The sequence below is a fragment of the Bombus vosnesenskii genome, unplaced genomic scaffold (assembly GCF_011952255.1).
Source record: "Bombus vosnesenskii isolate JDL3184/JDL3185 unplaced genomic scaffold, Bvos_JDL3184-5_v1.1 scf7180000013295, whole genome shotgun sequence".
NCBI classification, from domain to species: Eukaryota; Metazoa; Arthropoda; class Insecta; order Hymenoptera; family Apidae; genus Bombus; species Bombus vosnesenskii.
Window position 1 is genome coordinate 5,435,445 of NW_022882946.1, and position 19,177 is coordinate 5,454,621.

General features: G+C 36.1%; 1 protein-coding gene across 1 annotated transcript in view; it reads right to left on the reverse strand.

The window, feature by feature from the left end:
* The window catches only part of LOC117233275 (cytoplasmic dynein 2 heavy chain 1), a 32,342-nt gene that overhangs the window by 6,143 nt on the left and 7,022 nt on the right, over nt 1-19,177 (reverse strand). The window contains exons 13-37 of the mRNA XM_033493409.1: nt 18,190-18,926; nt 17,543-17,705; nt 17,239-17,458; nt 16,928-17,054; nt 16,437-16,760; nt 15,678-15,959; nt 14,879-15,122; nt 13,974-14,481; nt 12,962-13,354; nt 12,374-12,553; nt 11,534-11,899; nt 10,786-10,904; nt 10,251-10,561; nt 10,009-10,157; nt 9,438-9,716; nt 8,930-9,159; nt 8,127-8,255; nt 7,446-7,694; nt 6,679-7,112; nt 6,249-6,383; nt 5,649-5,878; nt 4,775-4,984; nt 3,988-4,276; nt 3,061-3,570; nt 2,421-2,680 (exon numbers count right to left, since the gene is read on the reverse strand). Coding sequence (XP_033349300.1) covers nt 2,421-2,680; nt 3,061-3,570; nt 3,988-4,276; nt 4,775-4,984; nt 5,649-5,878; nt 6,249-6,383; nt 6,679-7,112; nt 7,446-7,694; nt 8,127-8,255; nt 8,930-9,159; nt 9,438-9,716; nt 10,009-10,157; nt 10,251-10,561; nt 10,786-10,904; nt 11,534-11,899; nt 12,374-12,553; nt 12,962-13,354; nt 13,974-14,481; nt 14,879-15,122; nt 15,678-15,959; nt 16,437-16,760; nt 16,928-17,054; nt 17,239-17,458; nt 17,543-17,705; nt 18,190-18,926 — 7,078 coding nt within the window. The remainder of the gene's footprint in view (nt 1-2,420; nt 2,681-3,060; nt 3,571-3,987; nt 4,277-4,774; nt 4,985-5,648; nt 5,879-6,248; nt 6,384-6,678; nt 7,113-7,445; nt 7,695-8,126; nt 8,256-8,929; nt 9,160-9,437; nt 9,717-10,008; nt 10,158-10,250; nt 10,562-10,785; nt 10,905-11,533; nt 11,900-12,373; nt 12,554-12,961; nt 13,355-13,973; nt 14,482-14,878; nt 15,123-15,677; nt 15,960-16,436; nt 16,761-16,927; nt 17,055-17,238; nt 17,459-17,542; nt 17,706-18,189; nt 18,927-19,177) is intronic.

Genomic DNA, 19,177 nt, shown 5'->3' on the forward strand with positions numbered 1-19,177 from the left:
ATATATACAGAGAATATTCCGCAGCGAAATCGCGAAACTTTGCCAGCATGGTCGGGAAACTATTTCAAGCAAAAAAATATTACATAAACCATGAGTAAATTTCAAGGAAGTTCGTTTTGAAAGTCTGAGAAGTTTGTTGGTAGAAGCGACAAGTATTACGCTATATGATTTACATTTAATACCCTTTTAATTTATTGTATGTAAATTAGCTTCGTGCTATATATATATATCAAATTCATATCATTTTCGTTCATTTTCATAGGTAATCATAATACTTTGACGAGGTTAAATTCTTGTCAAATTAATTTTCATTCCCACTCTGCGTGCATATAATAAAATAATAATATAAAATAATTTTATATAAGGGTGGTTGGTAACTGGTGGTACAAGCGGAAAGGGGGTGATTCTACGCGAAAAAATAAGTCGAAAATATAGAATAACAATTTTTCGTTTGAGGCTTTGTTTTCGAGAAAATCGACTTTGAATTTTCGCTCGGTACGCGTGCGGTACGTTATAAAGGATCTCACTGTAGATCGTTGTCTCGATGGAAAAATTAAAAAAAAAATTTTTATTTTATGTTATCGACTTCTTTTTTCGCGCAGAATCATCCCCTTTTCGCTTGTACCACCAGTTACCAACCACCCTGTATAATAAAATGACTTTTTATACGTATAAACGTAAAATAACTTAACTCAAATTGCTTGCTCATCGTACGATCTAACGATACAAGTTGAAGGTTCATGTTATTTCACCAGATAAGGTTTTTAATCATTTTCTTTTTCTTGTTTGCTTTAATTCATCAGACTGAACTTCATCGTGAGCAAAGATAATTGTACAATTCAATTTACTACAAGTAACAAAGTTCATAAAGGAAGAATAACAAATGTGCACATCTTAATTTCAAAATTGAAAAACCTATAATTAAAGAAAAACGTTACTCTATAAAAGATACACAGGGGCACCCGAAAAGCGTGTGAAACAATGTTTATTGGTTATTGAACATTAATAGACGATTTTACCGAGGAGTATTCTGCGTTAGATTTACTAACGAGGGTATTCAGAATGAACGGAAGGTTAAGCATGGAGCATGTGTATACACGTGTAATCCATATATATGTATATGGTTGGACATGTTAATCTGTTGATCACTTTCAGGATTTACAGGAGAGGCATAATTAATTCCGATAATACCGCTGCTTCGCGTGAGAATATATGTTTGTATTATCTACGAAGAACAGAAATACCATGGAATATAGTTTCATATTTTTGCAAGTGCTAATTTTATTATTCACAGAGAGAATACAAGGTTGTAGAACTTCTTTCAGAAACTCATCGTTTTTTACCTTTTATTTTAGGTTGAAGAAAGGAAGCTACGAGTTGTAACAAGGTCAATCGAATAGAATTTTTAATTTCACTTACAGTTTCAGATCATTTTGTTACAATCTCTGTGTTACTTCACAGAACAACGTAACTTGTGAAAAATGACAACGTGAGATCGCGCTCGCCATCTATATGCAGATGCGCTAGTTACAATAAATAGTAACTAGAAGATAGTTCTAGATATAATCGATAGGTTTAATCGATAAGTTTAAGATATTCTTTTTGTTCTTCTTTTACCCAGTCCGTGTAAGAAAGTGCAATAAAGGTTGTTCAGCTCAGAACGGTATGATAGATTTATCCGAAGAATAAACTAATAGCTATTGTGATCTTTCCTCTAAATAGAGAAATGTCAAATACGCTTCAATTAACTTTATAAACTAAAAGGTACAAAAAAGATATGACGTTAGATAGACTTGTGTTTAACCTTCATCATACAAGAGGTATCTATAAGTTTCTTTGTTTCTCTTTCTCCGTAAATTTTTATTCATTTTGTAAATATAGAAAGGACAAAGTTTTTTGGAAGCCATGGTAGTTATCGATTCAAACGTAGCTAAAATGAAAAAACTCGGGTAAAACGTCTAGCATCATTTATTTGTTGGATGCTAGTTATTAATCTGTGGATCTTTGTGCATTAATAGGAAATTTAAAAAAATGCTTAAGATGTACATAATATACGTTTACGATATATAACAGCCAAAGTATAATACTGATGATATTTAGATGAATCAAATCTCTGCCTAAATCCTAGTTTTTAGCTATATTTTTAAAAAATATGAATTTGCATAAATATCCACAGCCTACTAATTATATACGCGAATAATGAAATCGTGAAATTTAGAAAAATGTGTATTTGACAAATGTAGCTTCTTTGAAGGCTCAAATATTTCGACAGAATCAAATCGGACCGTGGTTTACGATATTCTCTACTTTAAATAGATTGTTGAACTCAACGTGTCATGGTAAATCATAAAATTGATCAATTTCACCATAGAACACCCTATACGTTCTTAACAAATAATTCTCAATAAACTGCGACAGACCTGGTGACGTCTTCGAAGCTTCGTCGACTTTCCTCAAGAGCCAGAGCTATTTCTTTGGCTTTCGATTGAGTGGCTTCCAACGATGACAGAAGTCCGCCCTGGGATCCTTCAGACTCTTGAAGAAGATCCTGACCTCTGGCGGTGGCCAGCTGCGCCAACAGATCTAATCTCGCGGTGTCCCGTTCCCCTGATAATTTTTCTTCGCGTTCCAGCGCTTCCTTCCGCTGCGTCGCCAGTTCCGGAGTCTCCTTCAACAGAACCTAACCAACGTGGCTAAGGTAATTAATCTTTTGCGCCAATATTTTACTTTCCACGAATTTTCAACGACCATCGAACAAGTTTCCCAATTTCGTTGTGGAGCCACTCGAAGCGAGTTATCGTCTGAACAAAATTTTTTCAATTTTACGGATGGATGAAAGAGAGCAGATATTCTCTTTGACGAGAGTGAACAGAATAGAGATGCCGCTTTCTGAGCAACGTAGTCATAGAAAATATACTTCGTAATTGGAATAATTTTTTAATTCCGCAGTTACGATAATACGATGCCATATCGAATCTTCGAACTCGTAACGTTAAATTAAACGGAATGTCATATTGGAAAACGATCGAATATAAATCAGTGTATCGTCATCTTCCTCACCTTTTCAACGAACCTCTCCGCCAGACTTTTGGTACCAGCTCCAAGAGCAATCTTAAACAAGACCGCGTCGACTTCTTTTGGAAAACCATCCAATTTATCTCGTCTGGTAGCCAGGAAAAGCTTGAAGCCTTGAGGTGCTGGTAATGTTCTTTCACCAAGCTTCAGAGGACGTCTACGTAACAGTGGCAAGAGGATCGATGGAAATTCGACGAGTTCTTCCACCAGTAATGGTTTGCCAAATCTTACAGCCAATTCTAGCGTAGTCAAAAACTTAGCATCTTCTGGTTTCGTTATCTCCATTCTTGAACCAACGTTGTTTTTCAGCCACGAAACCGCGACACCGGATGGATCTATGAATATGGGAACCAAAGGACCTCTGAGGGCACAGGATGCACCAACCAGACTTCCGGTGTCCACGGGTAAACCTTGAGCTCGCCACAGTAGCCTTTCTCTTTCGGTGATTAGGAGATCGATGGCTGATTTCTTCCACTTGTCATCTTTTCCAGGATTCTGTACTCAAATATATTTTGTTAAGTTCGATAGGGTTTAACGTTGATTCTTATTCTAACTCTGGAAATTGGTACTTGGTTATGCCGATTATTTTTACTATTATTTCTACAAAAGTTGGAAAAGGAGATATTGTTATATTTGGTTCGAATTTTGGAATTTTTAACTATTTAACCAACCTTTTGGTATTAAAGATATCATTTGAATTTTGAATTCTATTCGTCCTGATTGTTTAATCGATTTTATGTTAACAGAAATATTATTCGCTTCGACGCCTAAAATTTCTAATTATTTGGTCAACGTCTAATTATTCAGAAACTGAAAATTAGCTTCAAGTACTTTCAACTGCTAAAAATTCCTAGATTATTCTTAAGTACCGCTTTTCTTCTGTAAAGTCGCGAGACAAATCATTGCGCTTACTTCATAAACAAGTAAGGATGCGACATTAGCAGCCTCGACGTCCAACTTCTCTTTCCTGTCGGTTAATTCTTCTAATTGTGCTTGCCAATCACGATGTTCCGTGTCCAATTTTTGAAGCAGCGCCCTAGCTGTTGCTAGTCTTGCCTCTGTTGTCTCGGCACGTAGTTGAAGCGCAGCGGCACCCCTTGAACGTTCCGCGAGTTCCTCTTGAAGCTGTGCTACACGACTTTCCACAGTGTTAAGTCCAGCTGCTAGCTTGCCAATCTGAGCCTCAGCCGCTGACAAACGTCTGAAATGAATTATGCATAATTTATACATTAACCACATCGCCGTAAATTCCAGTAAATTTTTATTCATAAAATCATCGACGCTAATCAGAATATTTCTTTATCTGTTATTAAAACTTTTACAGAATCTTATTGCTATGGAAAGAATGTTATCTCTTAATTTTTACTAAATTTAAAGATTTTATTAACAAATGAGATTGATTTTCATAAAATTGTATTGCCATGAAAGCATCAGTTTTCAAAATAAAATAAAAATAAAATTCTATGCGTGGGACTTTCAAGAATAAAAAGTATAATGCTCGGTTATATTTTATACTGTTTTTCACTGTATAGTTTTCTCATATTATAATATTTCAATGTTCTAGCAGTTCTAAACTGCTGTGTGTACTATATCGCCAAAGTGTTTCAGTGCGAATGTTGTTATATTTTATACTTATCGTTCCCTGTGTTTTAGTATAATGGCTCGGATATAAAATGAATACGTGGAAATATAAACCCACTGGGTCAATTGTCGTTGTTCCCTCTCGAGAGGCGCGACTTGCTGAAGAATCTGACCATATTGGAGGTTGGCGAGTACCCAGGCAGCCAAAGGTGCTGCAGCCACCGAGGCTCGTTTTGCGGTTTTCTCCTCGAAACTTTCCGGCCGCTCCTTGACCAACTTGGCAACCGCCTCCAGACTCGATGGTGTGCTTCTTCTCGCGTCCCACGTTCTAAATCGAACAAAGACGTTATCACGTTTTTCAAACTCGCCCGAATGGTCTCTGATCAAACAGACGATGAGAGGGGAATCTTGTTCGCGAATTGTCTGATCAATTTTGGCTGTTAGTTTACACGGGTACTTTGTTTATAAGTATGAACAGAAATATCGTTCGTCGTGTTGGCGGTGTGAACGCACCTGTTACGAGTTAGACGATAAAGAAGGAGCAAATGTTTTAGTATGTACGTTACGAATCGATGACTGTTTATGAGATAAGATCAGGTGTTTGCTCAAATATACAGTGACGAGCAAATAAATAGTCTTTGTACCAGATTCAACTTAATTTCGTTTACAACTGAAGTATTAATATTTAAAATAAAAATGTACAAGTTGTTCCATATCCACAGTGTTTCAAAATACAAGAAACCTATCTTTAAATTCCACATTGCACGAAAAAAAGTGCTGCATTCAGTAGCGTTAAATTTCATATCGCCACATAAAGTGCATTTTTCAACAATAAATGGAAGACGACGTGAATCGAGTTATGTCCTGTAACTTTACGAGCAAGCTGTGTAATTTGTCGATTTAAATTTTTGCGATTTTACCAAGCAACGTTTTTATCGTCAAGACAAATGAAATAAAGTCTGACGAGAATTAGTAATTGTTAAAGAGCTTACCTTATTTCGTCCTTGATACCACGTTTTGCTAAGAAAGTCTTCATACTATTCCAAGAAGTGTCTTTTATGCCCATTAATCGAAGGACACCCTCGAGGACGTCTCTTACAGGTGCTGGAGGTGCTCTTAAAGAACGAACTTCCGCCAATGCATCAGCGCTGATACCAGCTACTGCTTGTGCCGCTTGTTCTACTAATGGCTCGACTTTTCCTAATTCGCCTTCGATATTGGTCTGTATATCAAATTCAATTTATTTATTTTTTTTAACTTAGAAAATTATATACCTACACGCTTCCAAGAACAATAGATTTAAATAGAAGAAATTTTTTACTTGTACATTAAGAAGAGAAAAGGATATCCTTTGTTATTTTCATGGTATTTTTTATAGTGTCTAATTTTTTAACAAATTGGCGATGAATCGTGTGAATTATGTATAACAAAAATGTATTTACTTTAGTATCTGTGCAATGTTAATGAAATAGACTGAAGCAAATTAAATTTGTAAACGCTTCGGTTTAGTGAAGATTTTAAAAAACAAAGCGCGTAGTATAAATGAAAAAATGACGTGCTGTGTGTAAGCATTTCTTGACAATTGTATTTACCTTCCTGCGAGCTAATTCTGCACTTTCTCGTTCAGTTTCAGCCTTCAAGTTGGCCATTTCTCCTCTTTGACCTGTGGCACCTCTCATCGTAGCCGTGATTTGTTCGAGAGCTGCATTGGCACGCCCTTGTTCCGCCTAAGAAATTAAGAATTATCGTAATTAGCGTGAGAAAACATAATATATTCCTATTAATTAACTAAAGATTAATATGCCAACGTCGCTTATATCCACAAAGTAATATCGTATTGCAGTAAACTCGATAGGAACTAACGAACAGGACGTAATACAATTTCGTTGCAACGTGCGAAAGCGTAATGAACCTCTTTATGTATTTAACCAAAAATCGTTAATAATTATCTCGGCATCGTTTATACCCTCAAGTAGCATCATCATAGCGAACTCGATGGAAATTAGCAAGGTTAATGTATACCTCCAGTTCCTGACGCTGTTTCGAAACTTCGTCCTCCAGTTTAGCCACTTGCGCCCCGGCTTCCTTCAACTTTCCTACACCAGCTTCGAGACTGTTTAATTTCTGCTCCACTTCCTCGCTCCAAGTTGCGTGTAAATGCTTCCAGGTGTGCAGTAAAGCAAAGAACCGAGCCGGAGCTTGCTGCTGTCGCGGAGCTTCAAGATGAGCCTTTACCGCCTCTTTGATACCAGGCAACGTCTCCTCCGGATCTTCGGCTTCGATACCGTTTTGTTGATAAGCTATTTCGGTTAAAGCACCTTCCCAGGACCACCATTCGCTACCAACTCCAGGACCAATCAATGCGCAATGTCTAAGGAGACCCGAATGCGACAACCAAGGCGAACGAAGCTCTCCACTGTCCAAGATTATGGTTACTCGAAGATAATTTCGCAAACCTACAAAATTGTATAGTTACAGAAATATATGGTGAGGCTAGTTGAATTTTGTATCGAGTTCAGAGTGTTTGGAATGAAACGGTAGGCGTTAAGATTGTACAGATGAGAACAGAGTTACGATCGAAGACAAAACTGTCTGTACAGTTGGAGCGTAGAAACAAAGGAGTAACGTATTGTATATTATTAAATATATCTAAGTATTGTAATTGTATACTGTACATAAATAGTTAAGTATACTATACATAATAGTAAGTACCATAAGTGGATGTTTTGTTTCTGTATATTTATTAGGATAAGTGTCTTGTCGAAGTAATTTTTTGTCATGTTACGTACGATGATAGAGATATTGCTCCAACATGCCCGAAAAATCTTCTCTTCTTGCCACGTCAGCCAACGGCGCTATTAACCCGTCAAGTTCCTCCACTGTAAATAATCCTGGGAGTTCACCTCTCGACACTATTGCACTAGCCAAAACAGCCAACCCAGCTTCTCTCATATGATGCTCTTCTAGCAAAAGCAGAGTCGGATCACCATCGATTCCAGCAGCTTGAACCGCCGTTTTCACCGACGTTCTGCCACGGCCTGGAACATTCAATTTTTATGCGATTTTCAAGTAGCTACACGCGATGTTCAGCAGACAGCGTATAAGTGGAGAAATTATTATTAGACGGCGGATTTTTGTGCATTTATGGCATATTGAAAGATGTCAAAGTGCATAAAATGCGGATAACACAAAAGTTTTTAAAATATTTATGAAACCTCAATACCAGGACATCCTACTCAGGTTCTATATTTTTTCTTTTTGTTTTTGTAATATTCATAAAACTATTTGCAAAATAATGTATGTCTAATAACGAAACTTTACAGTTTCAGACATCAAGTAGAATAAACATCGAACTGCGCTTATGCCTTTTTTCAGCGACGAATAATTTATCCCATAATATTCTATTTTATATATGAATTTTATCTTCGTACATAAATTTCCCATAAACATAGAAATTACTTATACAGTACCAGGTCCCGAGTTTATTAGACGAAGAGAAGAGTACGTGGCAGCGAGTCTCACTGCCGATTTTCTTCCAGCTCCGGGTCGTCCAATCAAAATTACACCCCTTAAACTTGTACCAAAAGCCCAACTTAAACCTGGAAAAAATATAAACCGAAAATTCTACGTTTTGCCATCGTAATATAGCAATAAAAAACAAAATCGTAACTATTCAATCACTATTCGTGATTATTATACAGAAGAATGTTTCTTCTACAATATTCCTCATTAATACGTAACTTATATATTTACAAAATTGATTTATACAAGTTGATAGAATATATATTTTATTAAGCGGAAATTCTGCATAGATATTTAGTTCTATTAAATTTACTAGTATATCAACGAAGATTTGCTAAAACTGATAAAATTTATAAACTTATTTTATCAGACTTGATAGAAGATTTACATTTAAATACAATCAAATTTTATATAGATAAGAAATTTTATTAAATTCATTATTATTATTATAAATATTATAGCGTAACAAAAATATGTCTAGTTTAATTTATCACGTGTGAGATACAAACAGAAAGAGAGAGAAAGATGAGAAACAATATTCCTCCTAATTTATCAAGATCATAAGATCATTATGAATAAATTAGTAATTTATCGATAATCATAAACCGATTACGATTAAAAGGTGTGGTTAACAACGATCTCTCTAGCGTTATCTCGTTAAACTTACAAAGTGTACAGGTATGAAGCAAATGATCGGTGGAATAAGCTCGTTTGGAAATAGCGTAATATTAAGTTAATTTAATGTGCTTACCGGCTACCGTGTGCAACAGGTGAGACGAAATCGATGCCTGTACCGGATCGCCTTCCCTCGCGCATCTCGCTGCTGCGTTAATTATCTCCTTTCGCCATTGTTCCTCATCCAACGGCAGCAAACCATTGTTTCCGTGTTTCCATATGTACACGTCGCTTCCGGCCGCCACCGACTTCGAGCTCTTCGAGTGGATCACAGATTCCAAACGAGCCTGATCTCTGGATGTTAATCTGGCACGATCGAGAAGACAAAGATATAAAATATAGACAATTAAAGCACTTGTCGTGCTTAGAAATCTTACTCTATTGGTGACAGAGAAATTGTCAACTTGCAAAGTAAGCTTCTTCGTAAGCTTCGAACTTACGGACATTTAAGTTAAAAATTTGCGGTAGGAAAAAGTGCTGTTTCAAAGGTATAAAATCGTGAACGTAAAAGTACGTATTCGAGCTTGGAAATTTAAGGCGGAATATCCATTTCGTTGGAACTTCAGCTGCGAAAGTGCTCTTGCCTAGGATAAAATAGGCGTTTTCCAACATCCAACAAATGACGCGTGATATTCGACTCGCCCTTCGGAGAGGGATAGTACTTCAAGCTGTCCGCCCATAAGATCAAATCTTTGGGAGTCCAATCGGTCGTCGAGCCGTGAAAAGATTTGATCGATCGAAAAGCATCCAGCATGACGGGTACCGTTTCAGCGATCCAAGATTCGATCATAACTTGATCTCCTTTCAATGAGTCTCTCAGGTGCAACTCCAAGATGGCAACGATATCTCTCGGGCTTGGATATCTGTCTCACAAAACGAACAAATTCTTGTGGCTCAAGTTGCTATATGCATCGAATATAAATATAAAGATATAGAAAATTAATTGTCGAAATTCAGATAGGCTGCAATGTTACGAAATTGGTTGGAATATATTTTTTGAAACAATGAATTTTTCTAGTTGAGATGTTTCGTGAAAGAAGAATGTCCTTAAGATAAAATGATGAATTCGAGAAATTACGAAGGTTTTAGGTCTGGCTTTTTAAATACTTGAAAAACTTAGAAAATTGATTAAATTATTTCGGCACGAATACTCACGGCAGATAATGAGTGGACAAAAGAGCTTCTAATCTTGGATGCAATCTTGTGGTTGCATCGGCTGTGCATAGGATCGTTAGTGGAACTCTTGCAAATTCCAGATCTTCTTCGTGAAATCCTCCTTCTTGAATTAATTCCCGAACTAATTCCTGAATAAATTATACTCTTATACTCTATATTACATGCAAACGTTTTGTAAAAACGAACGGATGAAATAAAAAAATACGAACAGATTACGCTACCTGTAAATCTTTCGACGCGAGATGCAAATCTTCTAAAATCAAAACAACTCTGGATCCACTTCTAGGTTTGTACGTTCTTCCGTGTGAAGATGAATTTAATTGAACGCAACTTCGTTTTAGTTTCATCACCAGATCCTGAGGTCCGTAGAGAGAGGAACCTTTTATCAAAGTCGACTGCTCGATGTTTCGTATGGAAGAAAGTACGACAGATATCAGGGCACTTTTTCCACAACCTACTGGACCTCTTATCATCACCGGTTGGTTATTTTTGATCAATGGTAAAACAAACGATAAGGCTTCCTTCATTCCACCTGAATTATACATAAGCGACAATCCGTAACTAATAAATTTATTAGCGAATTATAGATTAAACTATAAGTAAGACTATTTTCAAAAACCATTATTTTATCTTATTCGTATTATCTGTTGTAATATATTATATTTATTATATCACTTAGAGCAATAACATAAATTTTTTAATTCAGCAGATTTGTTCCGCAGCTACGTTTATTTCAAGTTTGTTTAATCGAAGTACCTGACAGTGAGACAGGACCATCGTCAGTGTCCGTAGATTCGTGAGAATCCCCGATAACTTCCAATCTATCTGTGTCTTGATTATATAATACAGAACATGGTTTCTGCGGATCTGGACACCTAAAATTCCAGATAATACAGAAGTAGCATATCAATTTTGAACTGTGTTTTTCACGAAGAAAGAAGATAGCGAATCAAAGTCAAGTTTGGAAGATTACTTTATCCTTATACACAATATTATCTCAGTTTTCGAATAGTTCTATTCTCAATCAAATTAAACGGTACTTATATTTATTAATCAAGGTAAATATTAAGCAAGAGATATTCTGTAAAAATGTCTGGCCTCAAAATACTGTAAGAAATCTGCAATTAATTCTTCCTTCATTTTCGTTTTTCTCTGTTTACAAAATGTCGAGCAAATGTAAAATACAATTTTTGTTACGGCCATCAAAGGAATACACTGCCATAACAGCTGAAGAAAATTAAATCTACTTTTTAATTCTTTTTTTTTTTTTTGTTAATTTTTAGACGTGTAGGATATCATATCAAAATTCAAGCTTCTGATGAAATTCTCTTCCAAAAGAGGAGAGTTTGGGCCATTTTGTAACATGTTTCTTTGCATTAAAATATCGTCTGAGGAAACCTAAACGCTTCATCTTATAATCGTCTATGAATCACTAAACTTCGTCTGTTGTTAAATGCCTCAAATTGCTGTATAATTCTAGCAATAAAATTAGAAGTCTTCCTACCAGCAGTCAGTAAGTTGATAAATCAACCGCGCCAATTCGTCTTTAGTGCTTTCATTTCCTATTTGACTGCATAAAGATGCGAGTAGAGCGTAAGAAGCGGAAGTACGAGTATGACAGCTCTTCAAATGGCAAAACGTCGTGTCCATTAAGCCCGATGCCGAGGAAACGTCCGCATTGATCTTCAAACACTCGTCGACGCAGGGACAAAGATGGGAAATCGCGAGTTCCTTCGCGGCCTCCGGAAGTGCGTTCAGTCGCGACGACACCAGCAATGAGCTGACACTCGTCGAGCCCAAGTGGACTACGCCTAATCGCGACACAGTCGCAGGACTCGCGCCGGCAAGTTTGTGAGTTTCGAAAATGAATCTGTTTCAGAAAATTGTGTGGATGAATATTTTAAAATTATTGCTAATTTTTTAATTAATTACTTAATATTCAACGTGTATGTTACGATTTAAGGATAATAACAGGATTAATATACGTCATCAACGCGTATGTATAGTTTTAATAAAAAGTTCTACGTCGCTAGATTTGATCTCGTTCCTGTATAGAATATTAGAAAATATCGTAATTTGATAAATGATAATTATTTATATATTTTATAATCAATATTAAATTCAAAATATGTAACAACTTTGGAAAGTTTGACAGTCTGTGTTCCGTAAAGAACAATTTTAGATTTGTACGGGAATTTTTCAAATGAGCGAGTACGCGAGATATTAAATTGCATAACTCGATTAACAAAATCGTTGTGTCATAGAATATTTGTAGTGTATAGAGACGAAATTCGAAATCTCTAGAACACGAGTCATCAGATAATTTGGGAGGATAGAAATTTACTTTGTGCCAGAACCAAGCTTCAAACCCACGCCATTGGGCAAAGTCAGTAATCGATTGTCGTCTAAGGCAGAATTTAGAGCTTCTGCCCAATCTGGTTCTACGTCGCCGTTCAAAATAATCCAAGTTACGGAATCTCCAGCGGATACAACAACGTTGGATAACAAACCTTCCCTCCATTCCCTGAAATAATAACGAATTAAAGAGATAGCTGTTTTTGTCGAAATTAATCTGTAAAAGAACGATATGATAAATTACACATGTCATTTCGCATTAACTATATCTACAAATCGAAATATTTTCCTCATAGTTTTCTAATTAAATCTATCGAAAGAATTTGGCATCGAAAAGCCTACAAAATTTTATCCGAAGATGTATAATTTTTATAATAAGTTATAATTTTATTTCTTTTGCATTGAAGTATATTAATACAAATTACTATAAAAATATATAAATAAAATTACCGTATATTTATGTAACAAATCAGTAATTATATATGTATATAACGAATTTGAAGGAGTTAAATTTTTAAATTAGATTAGGTACTATCGTAATCTGGATTTTGTATTTTCTAATCGTTCAAGACGGTACCTGGTTTGTGGGTCGACGCGACCCAAAAGTCTCGATTTCGGCATCGCGCCAGGAAATACGTGAAACTGAACGATAGTTTCACCGATTTTCATTAGCGCATCGCATAGAAGTTTCCTGATGGTAGTTTTACCGCACCCCGGTGGTCCAACAATCGCTACACCCGTTCTGCTTTTCAGCTGGTCGTACAATTGAATACATCTATTTGCCATTTCCTTGTTCAGTTCCTGTTCGGCGCAAAGTTCGAGCAAAGCATTCTGCAGATCTTGTCTTTCGATCAACGTGGACGACGATGGACTTACTCTTGGGAAAACATCGTCTAGTAGAGAGAGGAATCGTGGAGTGTCTTCTTCCGTTAACTTTGGTAACATCGAGGCCCTAATTGCAGCCACTAATCTGTCATATAGAACGAGAAGCTTTTGTATTTATATATTAACATTTTTAATAATATTTGCGATTGATTATATTATTCATAAAATTACTCAAACGTGAAGAGAAATCGCACAATTGATAGAAAACCAAATTTGAATCTATAGAATACAGCGTTCTTTGTGTTATGAAGAGAATTTTCAATTGATATAAGACGAATCAAGTTTGCATACGACGAACAACTATGGACTCATTCTAACGAGTTGAATTGATCGTTACTTGAAGTTTTCAGTTTAAACAAGCTTCGATGTAAGTTTGGAGATAGCCATTATTAGTAGAATATAAAGTTCAACCTCAACATCAGTATGAGGTAAATGATACCAAATTTGATTACTTTGAAATTTTATTAAATTTGAAATTCTTAGAATAAGTCCAATAACGTAGGTAGTCTAAGGTTTTTGCACTATGTAGGAAGATCTTTAATTCGCGTTAAGTATTTGTATACCGTTTTTTAATTGTAAAGGGATTAAAAATCATTCTTAAATATTAATTCGCATGTAATTTTATCAACACTTTGAAGTGTCCTCATTACACAAATTAAACAACAACAAATTAAAGAATAAATATGATAAATGAGACTTCGAACCTGCTGGTCTCATCCAAGTCAGTTTTCGTAGGAATAGCGTCGAGTACGGATCTAAGTGCCCTAAGACCCCAATCATAATGTGGCTGATTGGAAAGCAGTATCTCCGCGATATCAAGCATTTCCACGAGTTGCTTGGCGAGTGTCGAGGCTTCCAAGAATCCGGCACATTCTAGCAATGCTTTCACAATGTCAGACCTGTCCGGGTGCGCCATTCCGATCGGTCTGAACAGTCGCGCCAGAGAATCCGGAAGCTTACGACGTCCGCCGTATTCGGAGCCAGCCGGGTTCATCGTGATGAACACGCAACAGTGTCGATCCAGATTCACTTTCTGATCGCCTAACAGTACTTGAGACGAACCGTCACGAACTGCTTCCTGAAGGGGTCTAACGAGCATAGCTACAGCGCTTAGTGTTTCCTCCTCGAGGCGATTGAACTCGTCGAAACAACCCCATGCGCCGGCTTGAGCCAAACCCCCTAGAATACGCCGCATACTTCCGGCGTCCATTCCTAATGGTGGAATATACAAATGAGCGAAGCAGTAATAAATTACGCGAAGCTAGCTTTTACGTTGAATCGTAAACGAAACGTTAAATGTACGCGAGAAACTTGTATAAATTCTTTATAAATGTTTCATAAATATTTTACGAATATTTTGTAACGTCTTTAGACATAATTTCTGAACTTCTCGCAAGTACCCTCTAAATATTTGATATATAATAAAGAAATTTTGAGAATAGCGAAGGTTGTTAAAAGTCTTACTCAACTGTCTAATAAATACGTGGAAATTAATTTTGTAACGCTGGATAGAATTACAGAAGTGGTTACTCAACGTATTGTGGTCATATAGGCAGGTGTTGAACCGCGAAAAGGAATTGCTAGCTCGTAAACGTCGAAATATTATTACCTTCGTCGCAATTGAAAACTAAAACAAGCCTTCCAAGAATAGAGCCGAGTGCTTTCACGCTTTCAGTTTTTCCGGTTCCAGCTGGACCGGTGGGGCTGCCGCCCAGACCGAGTTTCATCGCCTGAGTAAGAGCCAAGAAACATCTTTCGGTTAATGGCGTTTGAACTAATCCTACCGCTGCGCCTTGATATTCGAAACGGTATGGAAATTCTGCACCGGCACACCGTACAACTGCTCCCTTGTTCTACAATTAATATATTACAGCTGAAACTTGTATTTCATCGAGATCCAATCTCCTTAGCTAATATTAGTTCTCGCGAAGCACATTTCTTCATTAATTTTCTTGAATTAATTCGAGAATTAATTGAAAGCTGTTAGCTGAAAATAATTGTCATTGCGAAAAGTATGGAAGTTCTTTTTTTTTTTTTTTTAAAGACAATCGTCTATTTTGTGGCTATTTAAAGTTAATATCGAAAATATATCGGGAGCGTGAACTTGACATTGCACTTGCTTTTTCAAAATTACTTAGGTTTACAATTATGATGATAATAATGTATGTAAGACAAAATTTTCAGAATTTCAGTCGATCATATTTCTAAACTTCCACAAGTATAATTCTTTTATTTTCACAATCAACGAACTTGTAATTTCATTGTCTCGAGACACGTTTTCGTAATGTTAACGTGTTTTTGTCAACGTAAAATATCATTTTCTTGGTATTTGAAGTTAATTCAAGGAAAAGCAAGGTAGAAATGAAATAAAGTAAAAATAAAATTAACTGAATGGATGAGAATCTTACGGTCCTATAACTTCTTAGTTGTCTCTGCCAGGCCCAAACGGTGCTTTCTTCCCGTTGTGTGACGTTTAACAGATTTCTAGCTATCTCCAGATGGTGAACGGTATCAAGCAGAAGCCCGCGTGCTTTTAATGCTGTTAATTTATCACCAGCATCTTCTAAGCCTCTGTATCTCGCTCTTTGTGTCTCCAGATATTCGACAAGGTTCTTTAAAGCTGAACCACCTTCCTTCAAGGCGCTTTCGCATCGTTCCGTGAAACGAATTTTTTCTGACAGCAGTAACACCTTAATACGTATGAAAGATAATTATTAATAATATCAAAAACATGTCTAAGAGCTTTGGATTTTTCCCAATAATCTTTATTCTTTCGTACATCTTTTCTTCGATCGTTTATCACTTTTCTATTCAGTGTTATATGTAAATTATGTTATATGTAAATTTTCTACTAATAAGAAGCTTCAAGTTAAATTAAAAGATCGCTCGATAACAGACCAAATTTATTATTCAATTTTGCTGAAATTAATATAGACTTATTATTTAGTATTTAGTTCAATTGTTTGTCCAATTGATTATTATTTTTTTTTGTTACGAAACTAATAAAATAATTAGTAATTATATAATATCTTTATATTAGGTTTTGTTTAAAGAAAGAATTGCTAGTTTACGCAAAAAGTATTCAAGCATCTATAACAATATTTTTATAATTTATTTAGCGTTATTTTTTACTGTACATAGATGAATAAAAAATTAATTGATTTTACTTGAGTTGGATAGGATGATGGATCAGGCGTAGCATCTACCAAACATTTTTCCAAACTTTGTCGGAGTGCATTTCTCATTCCATCCTCGAGGTTACTCAACCAGCGTGGTAATGGGTCCCGAAGATCGACAGGCTTAGGTAACTGCAATATTTCACCTTCTGGCGATACAACAGCCGTCAGTCCATTATCGTCTTTTATTATCGAACCAACCCCTTGGTATAGTTTCGATAGGTGAGCTTCCAGGCCTCGTCCACTGGCTGACACTAATTCAAGAAGGTCTTCGTCGCTTAAAAAGTATAGCCGTGGATAAGACGAACGCTTCTCCTTTAAAAAAGGCGATATGAAGTTTCAAATATAATCATAATATACCGCATTCTAAGAAAATAATGGCTAAACAGAATTATTGTACAAAAATATAAATGTTAATAAAATATAAAGTCACAAATAAATAATAGTAAATCCCAAATAATAAAAATAGATATCTGTTATACCTCCAAATATTCGTCGAGGCTTTTCTGACACCTGTCAAGTAAATCTTTCAGATTCGTGAAAGCTGAAAGTGGAAGTCTTCTCAAAGATGACACTCTCGGATCACGAGACACTTCGCCCATAAGATACCTAAATATTTATTTCATATACCATAAGACATCTAACCTGATTAATAATTTCCAATGTAATTAAAATAAATATAAGACATAAACCATAAAGAAGCAACGCATAAAAGAAATTTCGATTAAAAATATTTGGTAGAATCTTTTGTGTCAAATTTACCAATGTAGTTTAGTCGTTAAATATTGATTACCTAAATTCTTTATTAGCCCTGGACCATCTACCGGTGTCATTTGGGGCTGCACCGCCTTCGTAGACTGGTTCTAAGTAAACCCACTTCCTCTGTATGGTACTCAAGACCTTTATTCGTTCTTCCACTTCGGACAATCCAGCTTCGCATCTTGCAACTCTGGCTGCGAACCTTTCGTAACCTGACGCGCCCTTTGCACCCTCCAACAGCAGCCTCAATTCACCTTTTAACCATCGGATAAATTTCATTATTATTCGGAAGAAAGTTCGATGCTTTGATTAATCGTTTTCGTTAATCAGCCATTCACCTGCTCGAGCTAACAAACTGCCGTATTCTTCAACAAGAACGATACCGGCGTTTCTACTGTCCTTCGATTCTTGAAGTTGCAGATGAGCGGACGCTTCCCAAGATTCCAATTCCATTAAGCCTTGTCGAATTCCGCTTTCTGCCGCAGCTCTCTTCGTTATTTCCTTTAAAAAATCAGACATTAAAATATATAATAGACGCGGCAAACCTTCTTAACAATCGGATCTTTCCATTTTCTAATCCCCTGACTGCCACTCGAAAGCAAAGTGTTTTCTGTCTATAGTCCGATGACACAGCTATAGTTGTCACAAATACAGAGCACGATACGTTAAATGTAACTATAGAATCAACGTAGAATCCCCTTTATATCATTTATAGTACAAAAAGAATACTAATATTTAAGGAACCGTCAGTCTGTTTTAATTTCGATAGCACAAACAATGTTATGTGATATGATAAAATATAATTATTACTTTTTAGAATGATACTTTGATAAATCATATATAATGTAACAAGCGGCGCTTCTTAGTCTTAATAAATCCTTAGTTTTAATAAATTAAATTTATAAATAAACTTTTATGAAAACGCCTATCGGCATTATCAGCAGTCGAAGAATTGAAATTATAAAATAGACATCTGACTTATCACCTTTATTTTATCAACATTGTCCCGAATGTTGTCCGCAGAACGAAACAGATGACCCAACGTGATATCCCTCACGCTTTTGACATTTTTTAACTCCAAGAGTGACATCAACTCTCCCCAATGTTCCTCTGCAATCTCGTCACCACGAAGAAGCTGTAACCATTCGATGGTCCCTCTCACCTCGCGAACCTTCTTCCCAACAAACGTGTCCATTTCTAAACTATCTTTCTGGTCCATCGATTGTTCTTTCAGTCGATCCTTTAACTGAACTTTTATTCTACTTTCCCAGGAATCGAGCCAGTCATGAAGTCTAGGTAGTCTTCTTCTAGCCACGGTCCACTCTTCATCCTCCTGATTCTTTAATTCTTCCAGAAACTCAGCTTGGAATCGACAATTAGATTCCTCTACCTCCATCTGTAGTTCCAATGTTCTCATATTTTCTTCGTTGTCCTCTAGGACGTCATCGACATTCAGTTCGATCTTTCGACAATCGTTTGTCAAAATTTCTAATTGCTCCTTCAGGTATGTCCATCTTTCTTTCATGGAGATAATCCAGTCTAAGGTGAGGATTTCCGGTTTCGAGGACCATTTCGCTTGCCACCTTTCGATCTCGTCTCGCAGAGCTATAGCTCTGTGACGAAGATTCACCCTTGCATCCTCGAGTTCACGATCTATTACAGCCTTGTGACGCTCCAAGCGGTCGGCTAGGTCTTGCCAAGCTGTGTACGCTGCGCTGACGCCTGTTTTGATGAATTTTTCAAGTTTATTTTTTTTTTTAGGTTAATTAAATTTTTTAAAAAGTTTGAGAATTAAAAAATTATAAAATTGAATAATTTCAGTTATTAATGACGGTGTTGGTGCTATTCATAAATATATGTGAGCTTGAATTATTATAAAAGACACTGCGATTACGTGGATGTAAGCTGAAGTTAGCAAACTACATTGAACAAGTTATATTACAGCTTGTTATAATTCAAAACATGTTCGACAA